The sequence below is a fragment of the Mytilus galloprovincialis genome, chromosome 2 (genome assembly GCF_965363235.1).
Source record: "Mytilus galloprovincialis chromosome 2, xbMytGall1.hap1.1, whole genome shotgun sequence".
NCBI lineage: Eukaryota > Metazoa > Mollusca > Bivalvia > Mytilida > Mytilidae > Mytilus > Mytilus galloprovincialis.
The window spans coordinates 34,568,629-34,590,257 of record NC_134839.1 but is presented as its reverse complement, the minus strand read 5'-3'; the positions used below and the strand labels follow the sequence as shown (position 1 = coordinate 34,590,257).

General features: G+C 33.3%; 1 protein-coding gene across 6 annotated transcripts in view; it reads right to left on the bottom strand.

Annotated features, from left to right (window-relative positions):
- Positions 1 to 16,903: 16,903 nt before the first annotated feature.
- The window catches only part of LOC143063448 (uncharacterized), a 31,454-nt gene continuing 26,728 nt past the window's right edge, over positions 16,904 to 21,629 (bottom strand). For all 6 annotated transcript variants that reach the window (XM_076235605.1, XM_076235607.1, XM_076235609.1 and 3 more), the window contains one exon: positions 16,904 to 17,654. In XM_076235605.1, the coding sequence (XP_076091720.1) occupies positions 17,162 to 17,654 (493 nt within the window). In that variant the 3' untranslated portion in view covers positions 16,904 to 17,161. The remainder of the gene's footprint in view (positions 17,655 to 21,629) is intronic.

Genomic DNA, 21,629 nt, shown 5'->3' with positions numbered 1-21,629 from the left:
CTCATTGTTTTCACAATACTGACTTTACTACACGTATGTTGTCTGAGCAGTACTGATTTTACTGCATGCTCATTGTCTTCTCAATACTGAATTTACTGCACGTATATTGTCTGATCAGTACTGATTTTACTGCATCCTCATTGTCTTCTTAATACTGAATTTACTGCACGTATTATGTCTGATCTGTACTGATTTTACTGCATGCTCATTGCCTCCCACTACTGAATTTACTGCACGTATATTGTCTGAGGAGTACTGATTTTACTGCACGCTTATTGTCTGCACAATACTGAGTTTACTACACATATGTTGTCTGAGCAGTACTGATTTTACTGCATGCTCATTGTTTTCACAATACTGACTTTACTACACGTATGTTGTCTGAGCAGTACTGATTTTACTGCATGCTCATTGTTTTCTCAATACTGAATTTACTGCACGTATATTGTCTGATCAGTACTGATTTTACTGCATGTTCATTGCCTTCACAGTACTGAATTTACTGCACGTATATTGTCTGAGCAGTACTGATTTTACTGCATGCTCATTGTCTTCACAGTACTGAATTTAATGCACGTATATTGTCTGAGCAGTACTTATTTTACTGCACGCTCATTGTCTTCACAATACTGAATTTAATGCACGTATATTGTCTGAGCAGTACTGATTTTACTGCATGCTCATTGTCTTCACAATACTGAATTTAATGCATGTATATTGTCTGATCAGTACTGATTTTACTGCACGCTCATTGTCTTCACAATACTGAATTTACTGCACGTATATTGTCTGAGCAGTACTAATTTTACTGCATGCTCATTGTCTTCACAATACTGAATTTACTGCACGTATATTGTCTGAGCAGTACTTATTTTACTGCATGCTCATTGTATTCTCAATACTGAATTTACCGCACGTATATTGTCTTAGCAGTACTGATTTTACTGCACGCTCATTGTCTTCACAATACTGAATTTAATGCACGTATATTGTCTGAGCAGTACTGATTTTACTGCATGCTCATTGTCTTCACAATACTGAATTTAATGCATGTATATTGTCTGATCAGTACTGATTTTTACTGCATGCTCATTGTCTTCACAATACTGAATTTACTGCACGTATATTGTCTGATCAGTACTGATTTTACTGCATCCTCATTGTTTTCTTAATACTGAATTTACTGCACGTATTATGTCTGATCTCTACTGATTTTACTGCATGCTCATTGCCTCCCAGTACTGAATTTACTGCACGTATATTGTCTGAGCAGTACTGATTTTACTGCACGCTCATTGTCTTCTCAATACTGAGTTTACTGCACGTATATTGTCTGAGCAGTACTGATTTTACTGCATGCTCATTGTCTTCACAGTACTGAATTTACTGCACGTATATTGTCTGAGCAGTACTGATTTTACTGCACGCTCATTGTCTTCTCAATACTGAGTTTACTACACGTGTATAGTCTGAGCAGTACTGATTTTACTGCATGCTCATTGTTTTCACAATACTGACTTTACTACACGTATGTTGTCTGAGCAGTACTGATTTTACTGCATGCTCATTGTCTTCTCAATACTGAATTTACTGCACGTATATTGTCTGATCAGTACTGATTTTACTGCATCCTCATTGTCTTCTTAATACTGAATTTACTGCACGTATTATGTCTGATCTGTACTGATTTTACTGCACGCTCATTGTCTTCTCAATACTGAGTTTACTGCACGTATATTGTCTGAGCAGTACTGATTTTACTGCATGCTCATTGTTTTCACAATACTGACTTTACTACACGTATGTTGTCTGAGCAGTACTGATTTTACTGCATGCTCATTGTCTTCTCAATACTGAATTTACTGCACGTATATTGTCTTCTCAGTACTGATTTTACTGCATGCTCATTGCCTCCCAGTACTGAATTTACTGCACGTATATTGTCTGAGCAGTACTGATTTTACTGCACGCTCATTGTCTTCTCAATACTGAGTTTACTACACGTATATTGTCTGAGCAGTACTCATTTTACTGCATGCTCATTGTCTTCACAGTACTGAATTTACTGCACGTATATTGTCTGAGCAGTACTGATTTTACTGCATGGTCATTGTCTTCACAATACTGAATTTAATGCACGTATATTGTCTGAGCAGTACTGATTTTACTGCATGCTCATTGTCTTCACAATACTGAATTTACTACACGTATATTGTCTGAAGAGTACTGTTTTTACTGCACGCTCATTGTCTTCACAATACTGAGTTTACTGCACGTAAATTGTCTGAGCAGTACTGATTTTACTGCATGTTCATTGTCTTCACAATACTGAATTTACTGCACGTATATTGTCTGAGCAGTACTTATTTTACTGCATGCTCATTGTATTCTCAATGCTGAATTTACTGCACGTATATTGTCTTAGCAGTACTGATTTTACTGCATGCTCATTGCCTCCCACTACTGAATTTACTGCACGTATATTGTCTGAGGAGTACTGATTTTACTGCACGCTTATTGTCTGCACAATACTGAGTTTACTACACGTATGTTGTCTGAGCAGTACTGATTTTACTGCATGCTCATTGTTTTCACAATACTGACTTTACTACACGTATGTTGTCTGAGCAGTACTGATTTTACTGCATGCTCATTGTCTTCTCAATACTGAATTTACTGCACGTATATTGTCTGATCAGTACTGATTTTACTGCATCCTCATTGTCTTCTTAATACTGAATTTACTGCACGTATTATGTCTGATCTGTACTGATTTTACTGCATGCTCATTGCCTCCCAGTACTGAATTTACTGCACGTATATTGTCTGAGCAGTACTAGTTTTACTGCATGCTCATTGTCTTCACAGTACTGAATTTACAGCACGTATATTGTCTGATCAGTACTGATTTTACTGCATGCTCATTGTCTTCACAGTACTGAATTTACTGCACGTATATTGTCTGAGCAGTACTGATTTTACTGCACGCTCATTGTCTTCTCAATACTGAGTTTACTGCACGTATATTGTCTGATCAGTACTGATTTTACTGCATGCTCATTGTATTCTCAGTACTGAATTTACTGCACGTATATTGTCTGAGCAGTACTGATTTTACTGCACGCTCATTGTCTTCTCAATACTGAGTTTACTGCACGTATATTGTCTGAGCAGTACTGATTTTACTGCATGCTCATTGTCTTCACAGTACTGAATTTACTGCACGTATATTGTCTGAGCAGAACTGATTTTACTGCATGCTCATTGTCTTCACAGTACTGAATTTACTGCACGTATATTGTCTGAGCAGTACTTATTTTACTGCACGCTCATTGTCTTCTCAATACTGAGTTTACTGCACGTATATTGTCTGAGCAGTACTGATTTTACTGCATGCTCATTGTCTTCACAGTACTGAATTTCCTGCACGTATATTGTCTGAGCAGTACTGATTTTACTGCATGCTCATTGTCTTCACAGTACTGATTTTACTGCACGTATATTGTCTGAGCAGTACTGATTTTACTGCATGCTCATTGTCTTCACAATACTGAATTTAATGCACGTATATTGTCTGAGCAGTACTTATTTTACTGCATGCTCATTGTCTTCACAATACTGAATTTACTACACGTATATTGTCTGAGGAGTACTGATTTTACTGCACGCTCATTGTCTTCACAATACTGAGTTTACTGCACGTATATTGTCTGAGCAGTACTGATTTTACTGCATCCTCATTGTCTTCACAATACTGAATTTACTGCACATATATTGTCTGAGCAGTACTTATTTTACTGCATGCTCATTGTATTCTCAATACTGAATTTACTGCACGTATATTGTCTGAGCAGTACTTATTTTACTGCATGCTCATTGTATTCTCAATACTGAGTTTACTGCACGTATATTGTCTGAGCAGTACTGATTTTACTGCATGCTCATTGTATTCTCAATACTGAGTTTACTGCACGTATATTGTCTGAGCAGTACTTATTTTACTGCATGCTCATTGTATTCTCAATACTGAGTTTACTGCACGTATATTGTCTGAGCAGTACTTATTTTACTGCATATTTATTGTATTCTCAATACTGAATTTACTGCACGTATATTGTCTGAGCAGTACTTATTTTACTGCATGCTCATTGTGTTATCAATACTGAGTTTACTGCACGTATATTGTCTGAGCAGTACTGATTTTACTGCATGCTCATTGTCTTCACAATACTGAATTTACTGCACGTATATTGTCTGAGCAGTACTGATTTTACTGCATGCTCATTGTCTTTTAAATACTAAATTTACTGCACGTATATTGTCTGAACAGTACTGGTTTTACTGCATGCTTATTGTCTTCACAATACTGAATTAACAGGCAGCCCATCGTCTACACAGAACTAAATTAATGGCAAAAGATTAGAAGTTGACCGGAAGACAGAACACGATTGCATAAATGATTTTTTTATACATTTTAAATGATGTTAAGAATAAAGTGACTAAATCTTTCAGTAGTGTTGTATTCAATGAGCTTTCGTTTCTGATTATATCTAATAAACATCCTTACTAGGTACACCTTTATTTGTTTTCCGCATCTCATTCATACAAACATAATCCAATCACTTATTGTAACAGAATATAAAATGTTGCTGCTATTGTCTCTTGTTTAAAGGCACACCTCTAGTTACAGAGTAGAATATAGTCTATTTAACACCAACTAAATATAAAAAAGAAGATTGTCAATGAGACAACTCTCAGCAAGAGACCAAAATGACACAAAAATTAACAACTATGGGTCACCGTACGGCCTTCAAAAATGAGCAAAGCCCATACCGCATAGTCAGCGATAAGTTGTAAAACAATTCAAACGAGAAAACTTATTGTCTTATTCTTGTAAAAAAAATGAACGAAAAACAAATATGTGACACATAAACAAACGACAACCACTGAATTACTGGCTCCTGACTTGGGACAGGCATATACATACATAATATGGCGGGTTCATTACACTATTAAAATCTAAAGCAAAAAATACTTTAGATGTTAAATATTCACGCCTTTGGCTGAGTGGTTGCCAGCGACCATTTCTTTTTGTTCACCGGTAATGTACGAAAACGACAAATAGTGTACTAATGAATCAATTAGATTGGACATGGCAAATAAAATAACCATTTCAAAATATGATCCTAAACGCTATTCTGGATTAAACAGCACCAAGTACGATAACAAAAATTGGGTTTTGTCATGATGTTTAATCGGTACAGGTAATGATAGTTTATTTTTAATCAATTTCTTTTCAATTTTAGAATAAGTAAAATAACCAAATTACCGAACTCCAGAAACATTCAAGAACAGAGAGTCCACTTTTAAATGTCAAAAATAAAAAGCTCAAACACATCAAACGAAAGGAAAACAGCTGTCATATTTCTGACTGGATAAGGCTTTTCCTTATCTAAAAATTGTAACTTGAACTTTGCTAGCTATAACTCTCACTTGTATGACAGTCGCATAAAATTTCAATATATTATATAGACAACAATGTTTGAAAAAAACAAGTAGAGATATTAGAGCTAACTCTATGCAACATCAATGAGAGAAATAACCAATCATAGATACCAGGCTTAAAACAAAATTGTGTGGCAGTTGTGCGTTTTGCCTACAAAATATTTTTTGTTTTTGTTTAAGAAATACATCTATAATTTCTGGACACGCAAAATATATATTACGATTTACAACAATTTTCCATTTATTGTTTTCTCTATCCTATACTCATGTTTGAGTGAATGATAACCTAAATATCTTGAGTGAAGTAATAAAAAAAAGGTAAAAGATTACTGTCGTTATTTATACACAACCGTTACTTAGTAAGTGTCATCCAGGCCAATTACTGCTATCCTTTTTATACATGGAGGAGAAAATGTTACTGTCCTATTAATGTCTTTACCTTTTCGCATATTCAGTAAAACAAACCCACTGCTATTCACTACGAAATGCATAAAATAGAACATATTTAGGTGACAATAAGCCGCAGATAGATTTACAGTTAATACATTACTTTCCATTTCACGGTGATTATTACATATTTTTTTTCACGGACTATCGGTACATATCTATACTATTAAACGAGAAGACCTCATTTTGTGTGTCGCTTCTCTTCCTTCCACAATAAATCAATCATCATGTCTCTGTGTTCTTTAGTTAACACGCATAGTCGCATTTGTCATCCATTCTTATGATTATTCAGATTGAGTTATTTTGGGAGAAAAACGACAAAATAGGTGTCCGGATATTGTTTCCGTTATCAGACTGACTTTTAGTCATAGATAAGACTTCCGGTTTTAAACATGCACAAGAACAACCAATCGTATGATAGACTACAAAAATAAAAAATAAATAAGCCAATCAGAGCGTTCTCCATATCATGGTTTTTAGATCGCAAGAACCACAACTATTATACCTCCTTAGAGACAATTATGTTTTCGCGTTTATCCACCTGTAAACTACGATTATACTACTATAATATACAGAGACTCTCTGTATTCTGTCTAATTTTTTTCTGAAATACTTACTATCTAAGGGCCATATCAGTTGCATATATATTGAAATAAGTAAAACATGTGGAAACAAGAATGTGTCCATTAGTATACGGATGCCACATCGGGACTATCATTTACTATGTTTGGTGGACCGTGAAATGGGGTAAAATTTCTAACTTGGCATTAAAATTAGAAAGATCATATCATAGGGAACATATTTACTAAGTTTCGAGTTGGTTGGACTTAATCAACTTCATAAAAAACTACCTCGACAAAAACTTTAACCTGAAGCGGGACAGTCGGACGGACGAACCAACGAACAGAAAACATAATTCCCATAAATGGGGCATAAAAATTTAATGTTGAAAGTGAAAACTTTAACCTGAAGCCGGACAGAAAGACGGACGAAAGAACTAATGGACGAACGAACGAACACACGGACGAACAGACTTGAAAACATAATTCCCATAAATTGGGCATAAAAATTTATTGTTGAAAGTGAAAGTACTGAATTGGCCAAAATAAAAGTAGGGTAGATATTAGAGGGAGGCAGGACTTATTCGGGACGTCGGGATCGGGTGTTTTTTTAGCTCGGGATTTCGGGATTGATCTCTACGGGATGCGGGAATATTTTTTTTTTAATTTCGTAATGTCGGGCAATGAATTTCGTTAAAATACGCACCTCGGGATATCATGTTTTTAAGCCCGGGATTTCGGGATCAGGGCCCCTCAGACCACCCCTAAAATGAACCTTAGTCATTTATACGAGATTCAAATCCTACCATTGGCATGTTAATAGGGCTCTCAAAAGGAAAAGCGCTGATGGATTGTCCTAGAAGCACATTTTATTAGAATAATAATGGTCTATAAGTAGTTTCATTTATTTCATGTTCAAGAGGTGTAAATATTTAATTTGACTTGACTTTTACCAAAAAAATGCATTGTAGCAAAGGGGAAGACTAATTGTGGTATAAGGCCAGAAACACACAAAAAAAAATGAATTTAACAGAAAGCAAACACATAACAGACTTTGGAAAAAAGGGAGAGGGCTTTTGATACCTTATATGAAATTCTCCAGTCATAATATCTTTTACAAAAAATCATCCTACAACAGTTTACAAGCTGTTTATGCCCGCGATTCCGCGGGTGTGTTCTAGTGATAATAATATATAGATCAACTGACGGTATACATACATAATACTTGTTTTTCACGAATTTATAGTAAACCTTATATTTCACGGTCACAAGGAGACACAGATTGACTAAACACTGTAATTTCTAATTCACGGCGACAATAAAAGAGGGACGAAAGACACCAGAGGGACAGTCAAACTCATAAATCGAAAATAAACTGTTGCTTATGAGATAACAAACTAGGTAAATAGTCTAATTCGGTAGGTCACATTTATGTAAGGGAAGGGGACTGTAGTTACGACGTAAGGAACATATTAGATATCATTTGTGAAACGGTTATTCCATAACGGCGAACCAACTCGTGATGGCGTCCGTTAAATTTGCGAAGAGATGATTTTATCTTCACATTTGGAACTCTTGATTTAATAGCTTCTTTGTGAGCAACAACCCTCTATCAAGAAAAGCATCATAGGAAATGCACGCACTGGAATATCGTATCAATTGGGAGATATATACCCCGTATGCAGGTGCTGTTGGCATGTTGCTACTTAGAAATGGAAAGTTCATAATTGGAAAGCTGAAATAATCTCTTTTGTCGTAAAGTTTTGTTTTCAATCGACCCTCATTGTCAATTTCTAGATGTAAGTCAAGATATGAGGCCGACTTAACTGTATCTATTGTATCTTTATCTCTAATTTAATGGGATAGATTTGACATAGCCACCAAATTTTGAATTATATAGTGAAAAAACATCATCTATATAGCGGAAAGTAGAGATAAAGGATGTTGCTAACTTCTCATCTTTTTTATAAGTTCCTGTATGAAGTAAGCCTCATAATAAAAAAGAAACAAATCGGCAAGAAGAGGGCGCAATTCATTCCCATTAGAATGCCGATAGTCTGTTGAAAAACACGTCCTCCGAACGTAACAAATATGTTGTCAATCAAGAAATCAAACATCTTGATAAGGTCAGTTTTAGAGAATATTTTGTTTGAATCAGAGTGATCCTTTACAAAGAAGAATTTATCCTTTCCTAAAACAAGACACTTGTATCTTCTTTGGCCATTCTTTTTTATGAAACAAAGCAATACCAACTCCAATTTGTCTTTTAGTTTTGAATATGGAATACTTGTTTAATGTGTAGTAAAGTCAAGTGTTTTAATACTATTACAAGATGAAAGATAGTTAGATTGTATGTACTCTAAAAGATCTTTGGAATTTTTAGGTATCCACATCTGATTCACGCCACCTCTAGAATAGGCAGTTTCACAATAAATTTGAAGCCCGTTTTTGATTGCTGATAAAATAGATGTTAATAATTTAGAAAGAGGTTTCGTGGAGCACTTGGAAGACCCAGCAATATATCGTTGTTTGTAAGGACACTTGTGCAGCTTAGATATCCAATACAGTGATGGAAGATCCAGTTCATCATCTTTGGTTGACATTCCAAAGGAACATAGAACAGACCTATGATTATCCAGGATTTCCTCTTTGGTAAGTGTCGTGAGGGTTTATGTTGAGTTTCCAAGTGAATTGTCAATTCCTAATTCATTTATCAAGCATTTTATGTAATGAGTTTTACACACAAAAACGATGTTGTTTGGGACTTTATCTGCGGGGACAACAACATATTTGTCATGGAGGACTCAGGTAGGATAAGTGTTTTGCAACATTAGGGTCTTTAAAGATTGACGTAGCATGGACATTGACAGACCCATTCAGTTTCTTAATTCTGATTTGTATCAACGACCTCACTGCCTTAGTCCATTCGGAAAGAGTGTCTACTTCTTCCTTTTGCACGCTTAGCCCATTGCCTGTCATAATCCTGGACTGAATCCATCAAAATTTTAAAGTTGTATCGTAAGACGAAGATGGACTAACGGTATACATACTACTTCCAATTTCAACGATAAACTTTATATTTCACATTGACAAGAAGACACAAATGGATTAAAGGTTAACACCATACTTTTTAGTTGACGTTGGCAATGAGACACAAATGGACTTACGTTATACATAATCCTGTGTATTTCGCGAATTAATGGTAAACATTTATATTTCACGGTGACAATAAGTAACAGATGGGTTAAAGGTCAGCATAATACTTCTAAAGGTCAACATAATACTTCTTTTTCAAGTACTAATTAAAACATTCACATATCACGATAACAACAGGACACATATGGATTGAAGGTAAACACTATACCTTCAAGTTCAGGATGACAATACGACGCAAATGGACTAAAGGTATACATGCTACTTCTAATTCTAACGGTATATTTTATAGTTCCCGTCGACAAGAAGACAAAATAAATTAAAGGTAAACACTATACATTCTACATGTAGTTCACGGTAACAATAAAACGAACTAATGGTATATATGCTAGATATAATTCGCGGATTAACGGTAAACTGTTTAAATGCTGCTACATTGAAATGATAAGTTCATAAATGGAAAGCAAACATTTTCTCTGTTTTATCAATGTTTTATTCTAATCCTAAATAAAATTGAGAATGGAAATGGGAAATGTGCCAAAGAGACAACAACCCGACCATAGAGCAGACAACAGCAGAAGGTCACCAACAGGTCTTCAATGCAACGAGAAATTCTCGTACCCGGAGGCGTCCGTCAGCTGGCCCCTAAACAAATATATACTGGTTCAGTGATAATGAACACCATACTAAACTCCAAATTGTACACAAGAAACTAAAAGTTAAAATGATACAAGACTAACAAAGGCTAGAGGCTCCTGACTTGGGACAGGCGCAAAACTGCGGCGGGGTTAAACATGTTTGTGAGATCTCAACCCTCCCCCTACACCTCTAGCCAATGCAAAAAAGTAAACGCATAACAATACGTACATTAAAATTCAGTTCAAGAGAAGTCCGAGTCTGATGTCAAAAGTTGTAACCAAAGAAAATAAACAAAATGACAATAATACATAAATAACATCAGACTACTAGCAATTAACTGACATGCCAGCTCCGGACCTCAATTAAACTGATTGAAAAATTATGACTTCATCATATGAATATCAGGCACCTAATTGGTTAATAAAGGCAACATATCACGATAACAACAGGACACATATGGATTGAAGGTCAACTTCTAAATGCAATGCAAGATATGAGAAGAATTAACTGTATCTGTTTTATCCTTATTTTCCAGTTCGATGGAAGAAATGCGTTTAACGAAGTCGAAAATCTTTAAATTAGTGAATGAAAGCCTTATATATGTAGAAGAGAAACGTATGGTAAATATTTCCTGAACCTATTTAATATCAAACATCAAAAATGACTTCAACTAACAATATGATGGATTAATGCGTCATCTTCGATTTGATTATTTAAGAGAAAAAATCATGGTAGCCTTAGATTTTTTTCCATCTAACCATGGATTGTGCATTTATATTCGATTTTTTTTTACTTCCCAGCAGAAGTATAGATCATCGAATTGGAATACATTATACCACTGACATCTCCTTGTTTCCATATTATAGCAAAATCCATTCCCGGCAAAACGGAAAGTTATTTCACCATTTCTTTTAATTTGAATAATGACAGGAAGGGATTAGAGGTAGTGAAATTGATATAAGAATTATGTAAAATGTTATCTTATAGTACGTTTCTATATGTGTTGCATTGTCGTTTGGTTTTTGATCCCCTTCTGTGTTTGTGTTGTTTCGTTTTTTCATAGTTGGATGTGTTTTCCTCGGTTTAAGTTTGAAACCCGAATTTTTTTTCCCGCAATTGATATATGACATTCGAACAGCGGTATACATCTGTTGCCTTTATTAACCAATTAGGTGTCAAACAAGATATATATATGAAATAGTTCGAATGTGTTGCTGTGTTATGAAATTGAATGAAATACATGAAAAGGATAACAGTAATCACAAAAACATTAAAGAATATCACACAAAAACCGACTCTTTTCAAACATGAACCTACAAATAAAATAAGTCAAAGCGAAAAGCATATTATTACATAATGCAGCTGGTTTTGCATTCGTACAAAATGTGATGGTCACTTGCGCTCAACTCGTGTTGTTTCACGTGAAATCAATTATACCAAGTAATGTAGCATAATTGGAATATGAAGATATTGACGACTTAGAAATAAACACCTCGTCAAGTTTCATTCATTATTGTGCATGTATATCATAGGTTAAGGAAAATAATTCATCATTACATTTTTAAAAAAATGTCCTGTATCAAGCCTGGAAAACGGCAGTTGTTCTCTTAAGGTTGGTTTTGTCATTTGTTTTTGTTGCACTGCGGTGTTTCTGCTGTGTCGTCTTTTTCCTCTTGTAGGTGATGTGTTTCTCTCTGTTTTAGTTTTCAATATTTTTTTTCGATTCTTTCTTTTGTAATGATGCTAAATGAACATTACTGTGATGAAATGATGACAGCTGTAAATTTACTCCTAGACAACATCTATGTGAGTTAGCGACAAGTTTCAGGCATTCCTGTGGGAACCAATTGTCCAATTTATAATAGATTTATTCCTGTATTATGATAGAGTGCAAGATTCGTCTAAATTAAAAAAATGACCTATGACCATGGGTGTTTATTTCAGTTTTAGAGTTTTCTGCAAAGGAAGAAAACAGTAATGTTAGACATGGTGTATACCCAATTGTGTAAATATTACTGAATAATTATTATTTGATGTATATAAACTGATACGACTTCTCAAAATTTATGAAACCATATGTTTCATGAATGTAGGAACGCATGCGAAGCCAACCTTATTGTCAAATACTATCGAATATACCAGGTTATATTTGTTCAGTTTGCTCTGTAAAACAATATATAAGGCGTTGTTACCTATATAACAGCCACAATTGGATACAATGTGAGTAATTAAAAAAATGTAATTATTATGGTCATTTGACATGATTAACGGATTTCAATATATATACATTTTCAAACGTTTAAGGCAAACAATCCCTAATTACTGTACACTCAATAGTTGTTTATTTCTGTATTATTTGATCTCTTGTGGAAAGAGCAGTCATACCACATCTTCTTAATTTTATATCAACAAACATATTACGATTCGCTACAAATTCACAATCCTCTGATACAAATTTGTTTGTGTGTCCATGTTTTGTCACCCAAACCAATTACTGACATTCGCATTATGCGCAGAGAAAAATATCAATTAATGTCGTTAACCTTTTGTACAATGACACCAACTCAATGTAAATAGTTATCAAAGGTACCAGGATTATAATTTAGTACGCCAGACGCGCGTTTCGTCTACATAAGACTCATCAGTGACGCTCATATCAAAATATTTATAAAGCCAAACAAGTACAAAGTTGAAGAGCATTAGGATCCAAAATTCCAAAAAGTTGTGCCAAATACGGCTCAGGTAATCAATGCCTGGGATAAGAAAATCCTCAGTTTTTCGAAAAGTTCATTTATAAAAATGACCACATAATTGATATTCATGTAATTTACTATAAACTCTAAAGCTACAAACGTTCACGATGACAATACACACAAAAGAGTTTATTGTGTGAGAACTCTGAAATCGGTTCCTTGTGTGACTTATTTGTTTTTATTATAATTGTTTGTGCGTCATACCGATCACTTGAGTTAAGCCAATTGTAACTAGTTCTTAAACTGTTCCACTGCTCCAGTTGCGCGATCACAACAATGTTTAATCCTAAATATTCTTTATGTTTGACTTCGAAACATGTTGTTCATTGGTTGTCTTTTGTTCATGTCTGTCATATTTTGTGTTCGTATATTTTGATTTAATATAAATTAGTCCTTTAAGCCTCGGTCACACATTACTGGATAGCACAAAGAGACGACTAACGGACGAAAATAAAAGTTATATGTTGACAAAATTGTTATCCGTTGAGAGTCCGTTGATGTATTGACCAAATAAAACGGACGCAAACCGGATATGAAACGTACGAGAAAAGGAAATGTACCAGACAGACCGAATGTCGAACGTACACCTAACGGACGAGTACCGCATAAAATCGATTATGAATAATAAGAATTCATGAACCTCAAGAAATCTGATATACCAATAATTGGCATTCCTGACGCGAAATTTTCACGTTTCAGATCCGTTCGTTCTTATCCGTTATAAGTCCGGTAGAAGTCCGTTTCACATTCGTTCAACGTCCTTTGTATCCGTTAAACGTCCGGTTGAAGTCCGTTTTGGCATTTTTCTGCCAGACCTCCAACGGATGTATAACGGACAAGTAACAGATACAAAACGGAAATGAAATGGACGAGTACCGTACAAAATGGACGACTACCGGAATTTCAATGGACACATCATCCGTTGGACGTCCGTTCAAAGTTTTGAACATGCTAAAAATTTTCTACTGGACAGAACAGATGTCGACGGATAAAACGTACGCTAAACGGACATGAAACGGATATGGACGGACGTCTTAAAAATTGACGTCTAACGGACATGAACGTATTGAAAAAAAGTTATCTGTTAGGCATCCGTTCGAGCTATCCGTTAAGGTGTGACCGAGTCTTTAGTTTTCCCGTTTGAATGATTTCATGTCTATCATGTCTTGTATTTAAGTGCTAACTTAACTTACCGTTTGGAATTTTGTGCTGACTTACCGTTTGGATTTTTGTGCTGACTTACCGTTTGGATTTTAGTGCTGACTTACCGTTTGGATTTTTGTGCTGTGTTGACTTACCGTTTGGATTTGTCTAATTTGTTGATGTCAGTTTGATGACCTATAACTGCTTATATTCATGTAATTTGAAATCTGAAAGATAGTTGTCTCATTAGCAATCACACCAAATCTTCTCATTTTTAAATTGACGGTGAACATATAGATATCATCATTGATACCATTTTCAATTACAGCATGTGTATTAATATAGAAATGAGGGGATTCGATATGATTGCAAATGATACAACTTTCCAAAAGTACACAAATGATAACAACTTTATGTCATCATATGGCCTTTGACAATGAAAAAAAACATACTGTATATAAAGCCAAGGTTGATTATTTGTTTTTGCATATGGAAAGTTGTAATGAAAAGCTATGAAAGTTCTAGAACGACAAAATGTGTGGGAATTCAATAGAGAAAACCCGCGGTATGATTTGTTCATATATATCGGGAAACAAATATCCTTCACTCAACATATTTGTAAGTACAACCCCGACAACGTTTTACAAACATTTGCAACAGCGGCGATCTACAGTATAAACGTTACAGAAAAAAAAAACCTTTTTATTAGTCTTTCCGATACAAAGAAGAATATAAGAAACAATTCTAAATTCACCCTGTTAAGTATTCAGGACAACTTTGAATATGTGACAAGGTGTGATCAGATTTCTTAGTAAGCCCTTCTAATTAGAAAATCAGAGTGTATTAGAAATCTACCATCTAACATTTTTCAGGTGTTCGAAAGGCAAAAGTCTGACATATATCAGTAATTATCGTTATTTCAAAGTTTGCGTTACATATTTTCAATAAAACTTCAAACTTCTTTCTTATAGTACAATCTGCCAAAACAGCTTAATTTTAAGGTCTTGTGAATACTATTGATTTAAACATTTGTCAGGCGTAGTCTGTGTCTGTGCGTTATTTTCGAAACATCAACTGTGTATTGATTCCATGAAAATTGGTGACGTTATCAAATCGAAATGAACGTTACAAACATAATTGCATTAGAATGCCTCATATTTACATCATTCAAAATATCCATATCCACAAACGTATTAATTGTAAGAGCAGGTTAAAACTTTATTGAACATGCGACATTACAACCAAATATAGACTCGTTTATGTTATGTACATAATATATAACAGATATAATTGTGTTAACAGTTTGTAATTACATACTTTCATATTTTTTCAGATAAAGTAACAGAAATTGATTATCAAATATTTCATCTACACAGTAAAAAAACATAGACCTGTATTTATATAGGACACACAGGTTAAACACAAGCAATAAGATTGGTCTAACAAAGAAAAAAATCACACCCTATCGAAATGAAGTTTTGTCATGCGTTTAGTTAAGAAAAGTGAGGCGAAAGATACCATTCAAACCCTATTCAAAGTACTAAATAAACTGACAACACTATATCTATAAACTTCACCAGATTATACATTTTTCTGCCGACTGGTACACTGTCTTTCAGTCCAATATTTTCTACATTTGAAAATGCCTGTGCCAAATCAGGAGTATGACAATTATTGTCAAGGTCATTTGATGTGTTTTATCCTTTGAATATGTCATTTGATTCGGGATTTTCCGTTTTGTATTTTCCTCCAAGTTCAGCATTTTTTGGGATTTTACATTTTTACACAATTCGCCTGTATGTTGCAAGGGAGGATCCCAACCTTTTTAGTTTATCTGACCAGTAATGTGACATGAACTGCAGATTTGAAATACAAAGCAATTACTGTCTGTAAAGTTTACCTGACATTATGCTTAGAATAGACTGATTTGATGATTCTTTTACAACTTTAATATTATATCAATCCGTAATCTCAAATCTAATTTAATCTTATATTAATCCGTAATCTCAAATCTATTTTGATAACCGACATTTTAGTGAAAAAAAATATATTTGTCTTGCAATCAATGATTTACTATTATTTGCAAATACTATGAACACGAAGTATTATAATCAATTTGCAGCTGCATTATCCCCTTCGCTTTCGTGAATCAGATCTAGTTTCGAGACGTGGTACCTTCTCATAGATATTAAACAAGAACTCGTGATCACAATACACGAAATGTTTAAATGTACAAGAATTATCATCTACTCATCTCTTTAATAAAATTACTATATACCACTTTTAGCATACAGACTGTAAGAATTTATATTTATATCTATATAAATATCTACCTACGTGTAATGGCAACTGCAAATTATAACTTTTCCATTGTATTTCACATAAGCATTTGCTTTTATATATAGATAATACTAGAAAACAAACTGGCATGGTAGGATTAACCTTCAAACATATTGAAAAACAGCAGAACAAATTTACTACAACTTCAGATTTTTCTAATAGAAGCATTAGTTTGATCAAAAAATATTTTTTTTAACATTCATACGAAAATGTTCATCTGCTTGAAGTATTTAGTATTATCATAGAAATAGATGATTTTGAAAAACTAATTGTCTTTTCCGATTTAGTAGTTTTTCGGAAGTTAGATTCGTGGTGGAATAATAACATGAAATGGGATCTGGATAGTTGTGTTAAACATAATCATTTTGTATCATGCTTTTAATCGTAAAACGACAGGTTCGACAAACTATTCAGTGCATATTCATATAATTCTCCCCTTTTCCAGTTTTATGTGTCAAACTTCTGAATACCATTATAATTGTTTCTTAAACAGAACAATAAAGTAATAGCACTAAGTGTACAGAGTCATCCTCCGGTTTTTATACTTCATTCCTTCTTGTATCATAAGCCTTCACAGTCTGTATGATTGATTAAGCTGTATCATGCAAACCTGTCCAAGGGTCATGACAGCAAATTAACATTGATCAGGGGACATATTTTACAGTTTTTTCTTACAAGTTCTTGACATTTAATTTTGTGTATATCGATTGTATTTACCCTCTTACTAGTAAAAAGATGAGATATTTCATTTATCTTCTTACACAAATGCAAATATTTGTCGAAATCGCTACATTCAAATGCCAAGTCTCTGAGTCGACGCACTTCAACCTGCAACTCGTTATACGCATTGTCCCATTCATCGTCGTCATATAAGAACAGCCCGTGAAATAAGATATGCATCGTCTGCTCACCACGTTCTGTGTTCTGACTATAACGTTTCCTATCTATCATCATTCTCTTGAAATCGTCTGTAGCGGCTTTCAAGTCTTTAGAAGGTAAATGACAATGGAATCGGAGAAATATAATCTCATTTAAAAAGAAATGTCTCGGTGTACATTCAACACATATCTTAAAGGCTTCGTCACATAATTGAATGGCTGATGTCTGCTTTCCTCTGAAATGATAGGTGTAACATTATACTGATTATATTTAGGAATATATATGAATGAATTAAAGAAATCAACAAAAGCAAAAACGAGACCAGTTCTCAAGACAACTTAACCATTGTTAACTACAGGGTTTTTTTTACCATAGAACAGTTTGATTAGTTCAAATTTAAACATTTTTTGGATAGTTCTTAATTAGAACACAACTGACAGTTGTACTCCACAACAGTTTCGGACACTTCTACTTCACAATTGATTCGGACAGTTCTAACCTAGAACAAGGTCTGACAGATCCATCTCTAAAACAGTTTTGGACAGCCCTATCTGCTATGCATTTGTTATGTGTTTTATTACAAAAAATATTAACTCAATTGATTTAAATATTTAAGATGTTTATTAACTTTCTAATTTTATCTTTAATTTGTGTTCATATTTACAAATTACTTTCTTTTTCATTAACAAGTTATTTAGTGTTGTGAATTTTATTTAAAACAAAAGAAACCGGATGTCATTGTTATCAATCATGATTTATTATTTTATATTGTTTATCCTTTTTTAATTGTATTCTTGATTTTTTTTTAGTTTATTTACGAACTGTTGATTACATAAGTGTATTTACATATATGTATATATATATATAACAAGTCAAAAAGGGTACAACATCACCATTAAATAACTATAAATGGAACAAATATTAGATATTTCGGATAACAGATATCCTTCTTCGGTAATAGCACGATGTGAAATGAATCATATCAATACATTCAAATTTAGACACTATCAAAATCTTGAACGTTTGTACAATTTAAGCGGACACCACAAACGCTGGTACAATTTTAAAATTTCCAAACACGGTATATATATATATATATATATATATATATCAGTCTAAAGATTTGCACAACGGTACTGATATAAGATGTTATAATACGAAAATGTTGTTATTAAATCGTGCTGACAAATATTTCGGCTCAACAAATGGCCTTCTTCAAGTGTCACAAGTTTTAACAAATTTTTAAAATTTGTTAAAACTTGTGACACTTGAAGAAGGCCATTTGTTGAGCCGAAATATTTGTCAGCACGATTTAATAACAACATTTTCGTATTATAACATCTTATATCAGTACCGTTGTGCAAATCTTTAGACTGATATAATTTTTTCCTTATCTGCATAGTATCGCCTATTCTAGACGATCCGGTACATAGTAAATTTGCTGGTTGGTCGTTTTTATAGACTTTTATATATATATATATATATATATATATATATATATATATATATATATATATATATATATATATCAAACCACGTATGTTTCGTTATAGAGGGTTGAATACTGATATCGGGTAGTATTAGATAGATAAACACATAGATAAGAAAAAATATTAATCAAATGTAATGTAATTAAAACGTTTATCTTTATTTATTATCATCATTAACCCAAAAAATGAACATTTGAACGTCAAAGATGATACATACAAACAGCTAAATTCAATTTTTCTTGAAGAAATTGTTTAATAATTTCTATATTCATAAACGTTATGTAGAGGCGATTAATATTGTATATTCAAGCAATTTAGAAATAATTTATCACGAATCATTACATAACATAAGCACTGACTACGGAACTGATGTGAAAACCAAGAGTTTAAAATTTAGTAAGTCTGGTATACTAAGTTTAATCAATAAATTCAATATTTGACTTATCAGATAACATACTTGATTAGAAAGATCATTATTGAAGGACAGTAACTTAGTTGTGGAATCATTAGAAGATTTACGTCAAAATCATAAAACGTGTGTTTTCTAATATTTCTGCTATGACGCATCGTATTTCTATTCTAGCTCTCATAATGGATTTTCATGAAACAAATAACCTTTTTGGACTGAAGTACGCCATGGTTTCCATTTGATATATACCTAAAGTCGTATTCAACTTCAGATTTTAAATACTTCAATTACTTAGTTTTACTATCAAACAAGTGTATTTAAGTGTACGTGAACTTTCTTGTAAAAGACAATTCTTTATAATGTGACGATGTTCATTAATGTACTACGATTATATGATGATCTTTTCGTTCAGTAATTAGCCTATATTTCCCCGTATGCAGTAACCTTAACTACTAGGTCATTCTATAACCATTCGGCAAATTTGAGGGGGGAGGACCCGTAATGAAAGAAATATAAACACCCATGCCCTTGAAGGTAAATGATAATAACTAATTTTCAAAGAACAAATTGTATACAACAATTCATTGAATGTCTTTTTAGGCAAACCAAAAATAACAAATGGCAACACATGGTAAATTGACAAAAATATCATGGGTATATCTATTCACTATTTTTACATGTGCCTCACTTACTCGGTTTGGATTTATCAATGCCACGAGCCGGTAAACGTCCGCATGAACGCAAAAGCTTATATATAAGATCGACAATCACTGAAGGACACATTTTTTGTCGATTCCTGTCATACATTCGTAAATAAATATAAAATATAGACATACAACAACGTGTATAATTTTATTAACTTAGTATATAAGCGTGCATCAGTAGAATAATTTCGAAAAATTACAATTACGAGAAAATCCTTGCATATGACTTATATAAGTACCATTTGTACAGTGTATTCAATAATCAACGATCGTATAGCATTGTTTCGTAAGTTATTCAAACCTTATTTTGAAACGAAAAACATACTGAAGTCTCATAGAAGAAAATATTTCGACCTACAATTCATTTCCAAGGTCATAACAAGGTCATACCTTATAAAATACAAGTTTAACTTGAGTCATCTTCGTTTAACATGCATTTTCAGGATAGATCTTGATAATTAGTTGCTAACAGGAGGGCTTATCATAGATAAATTATAATTGGTCATTCGATAGATTCTGCCTCGATAATTCCATAAGTACAAAAAAGTCAGTTTAAAGTTTTTACCCACCAGTTCATATTACCTAATTCAATAATACAAATGCGTCATCAAACACACGTTTTGCTTTAAACTTTTATTTTTTAATATAACAGTAAATTTGAAACTGCCGATCAAACAAACCTGCCTTCGATTCTCATCGTGTGCATTTAAGTGATAAATTATTTAAACTATTTGATATGTTTTACACAACGCGTATTTAGACGACTATATATTTCAGATTTAAATTAACATTAATACATATTACAGTGCAATTCATTATTTCTAAATTCAACGTAAATGTAACATCTGGTTTTTTTTCTACCTGGTACTAGAATATTTAATTGTAGCTCGATAAAATAATTAAAGTTGCAAAGTCAACCTTTGATCCAGTTTAATTATAGCTTTTGTGTTTTGGTAATAAAGCTCATAACTTAAATACTTGGCTTTCTATTGTTTGGGTTTGAGTGTTCCTATTGAAGATCAATCACGAGAAATGCTTTACACGCATGGATCGTATCAACGATTATCTCATGCAAGTCCAATAGGAATTCTTTTCTGTCGTTCAATGTCGATTATTTCTGCTCTTAGATTTCCAATAGTTTTGGTAAATGTACAAGTGGAATCGTGTTCTTACAACTATCACATGTTTCACCTGATAAATGTTTTCTGAACTTCTTGTGTATGATGATTACCAATAATGAGAGGATTATCGAATATTGTTGTTTATTAATTAGTAACGAAATCCGTTTTTGAATATGATTATAGTTATCAAAGGTACCAGGATTATAATTTAGTACGCCAGACGCGCGTTTCGTCTACATAGACGAAACTTTTGCATCAATTTACATATAGTATCACATTTGTCACCGTCGTTTCATTTTGTAATGATCACTACCCACTAGCTATTATTATCTAATTTTGACAAACAACTTATTTTACAATGCAAATGCATGATAAGATACACGTGTTTCTCAGATTATTTGTATGTACATAAAGGTAATGGGGAAGTCCGCTGAAGTATTGTTTGCCTACTGCCTACACAAATTAATACTTCAAAAACTAGATGAT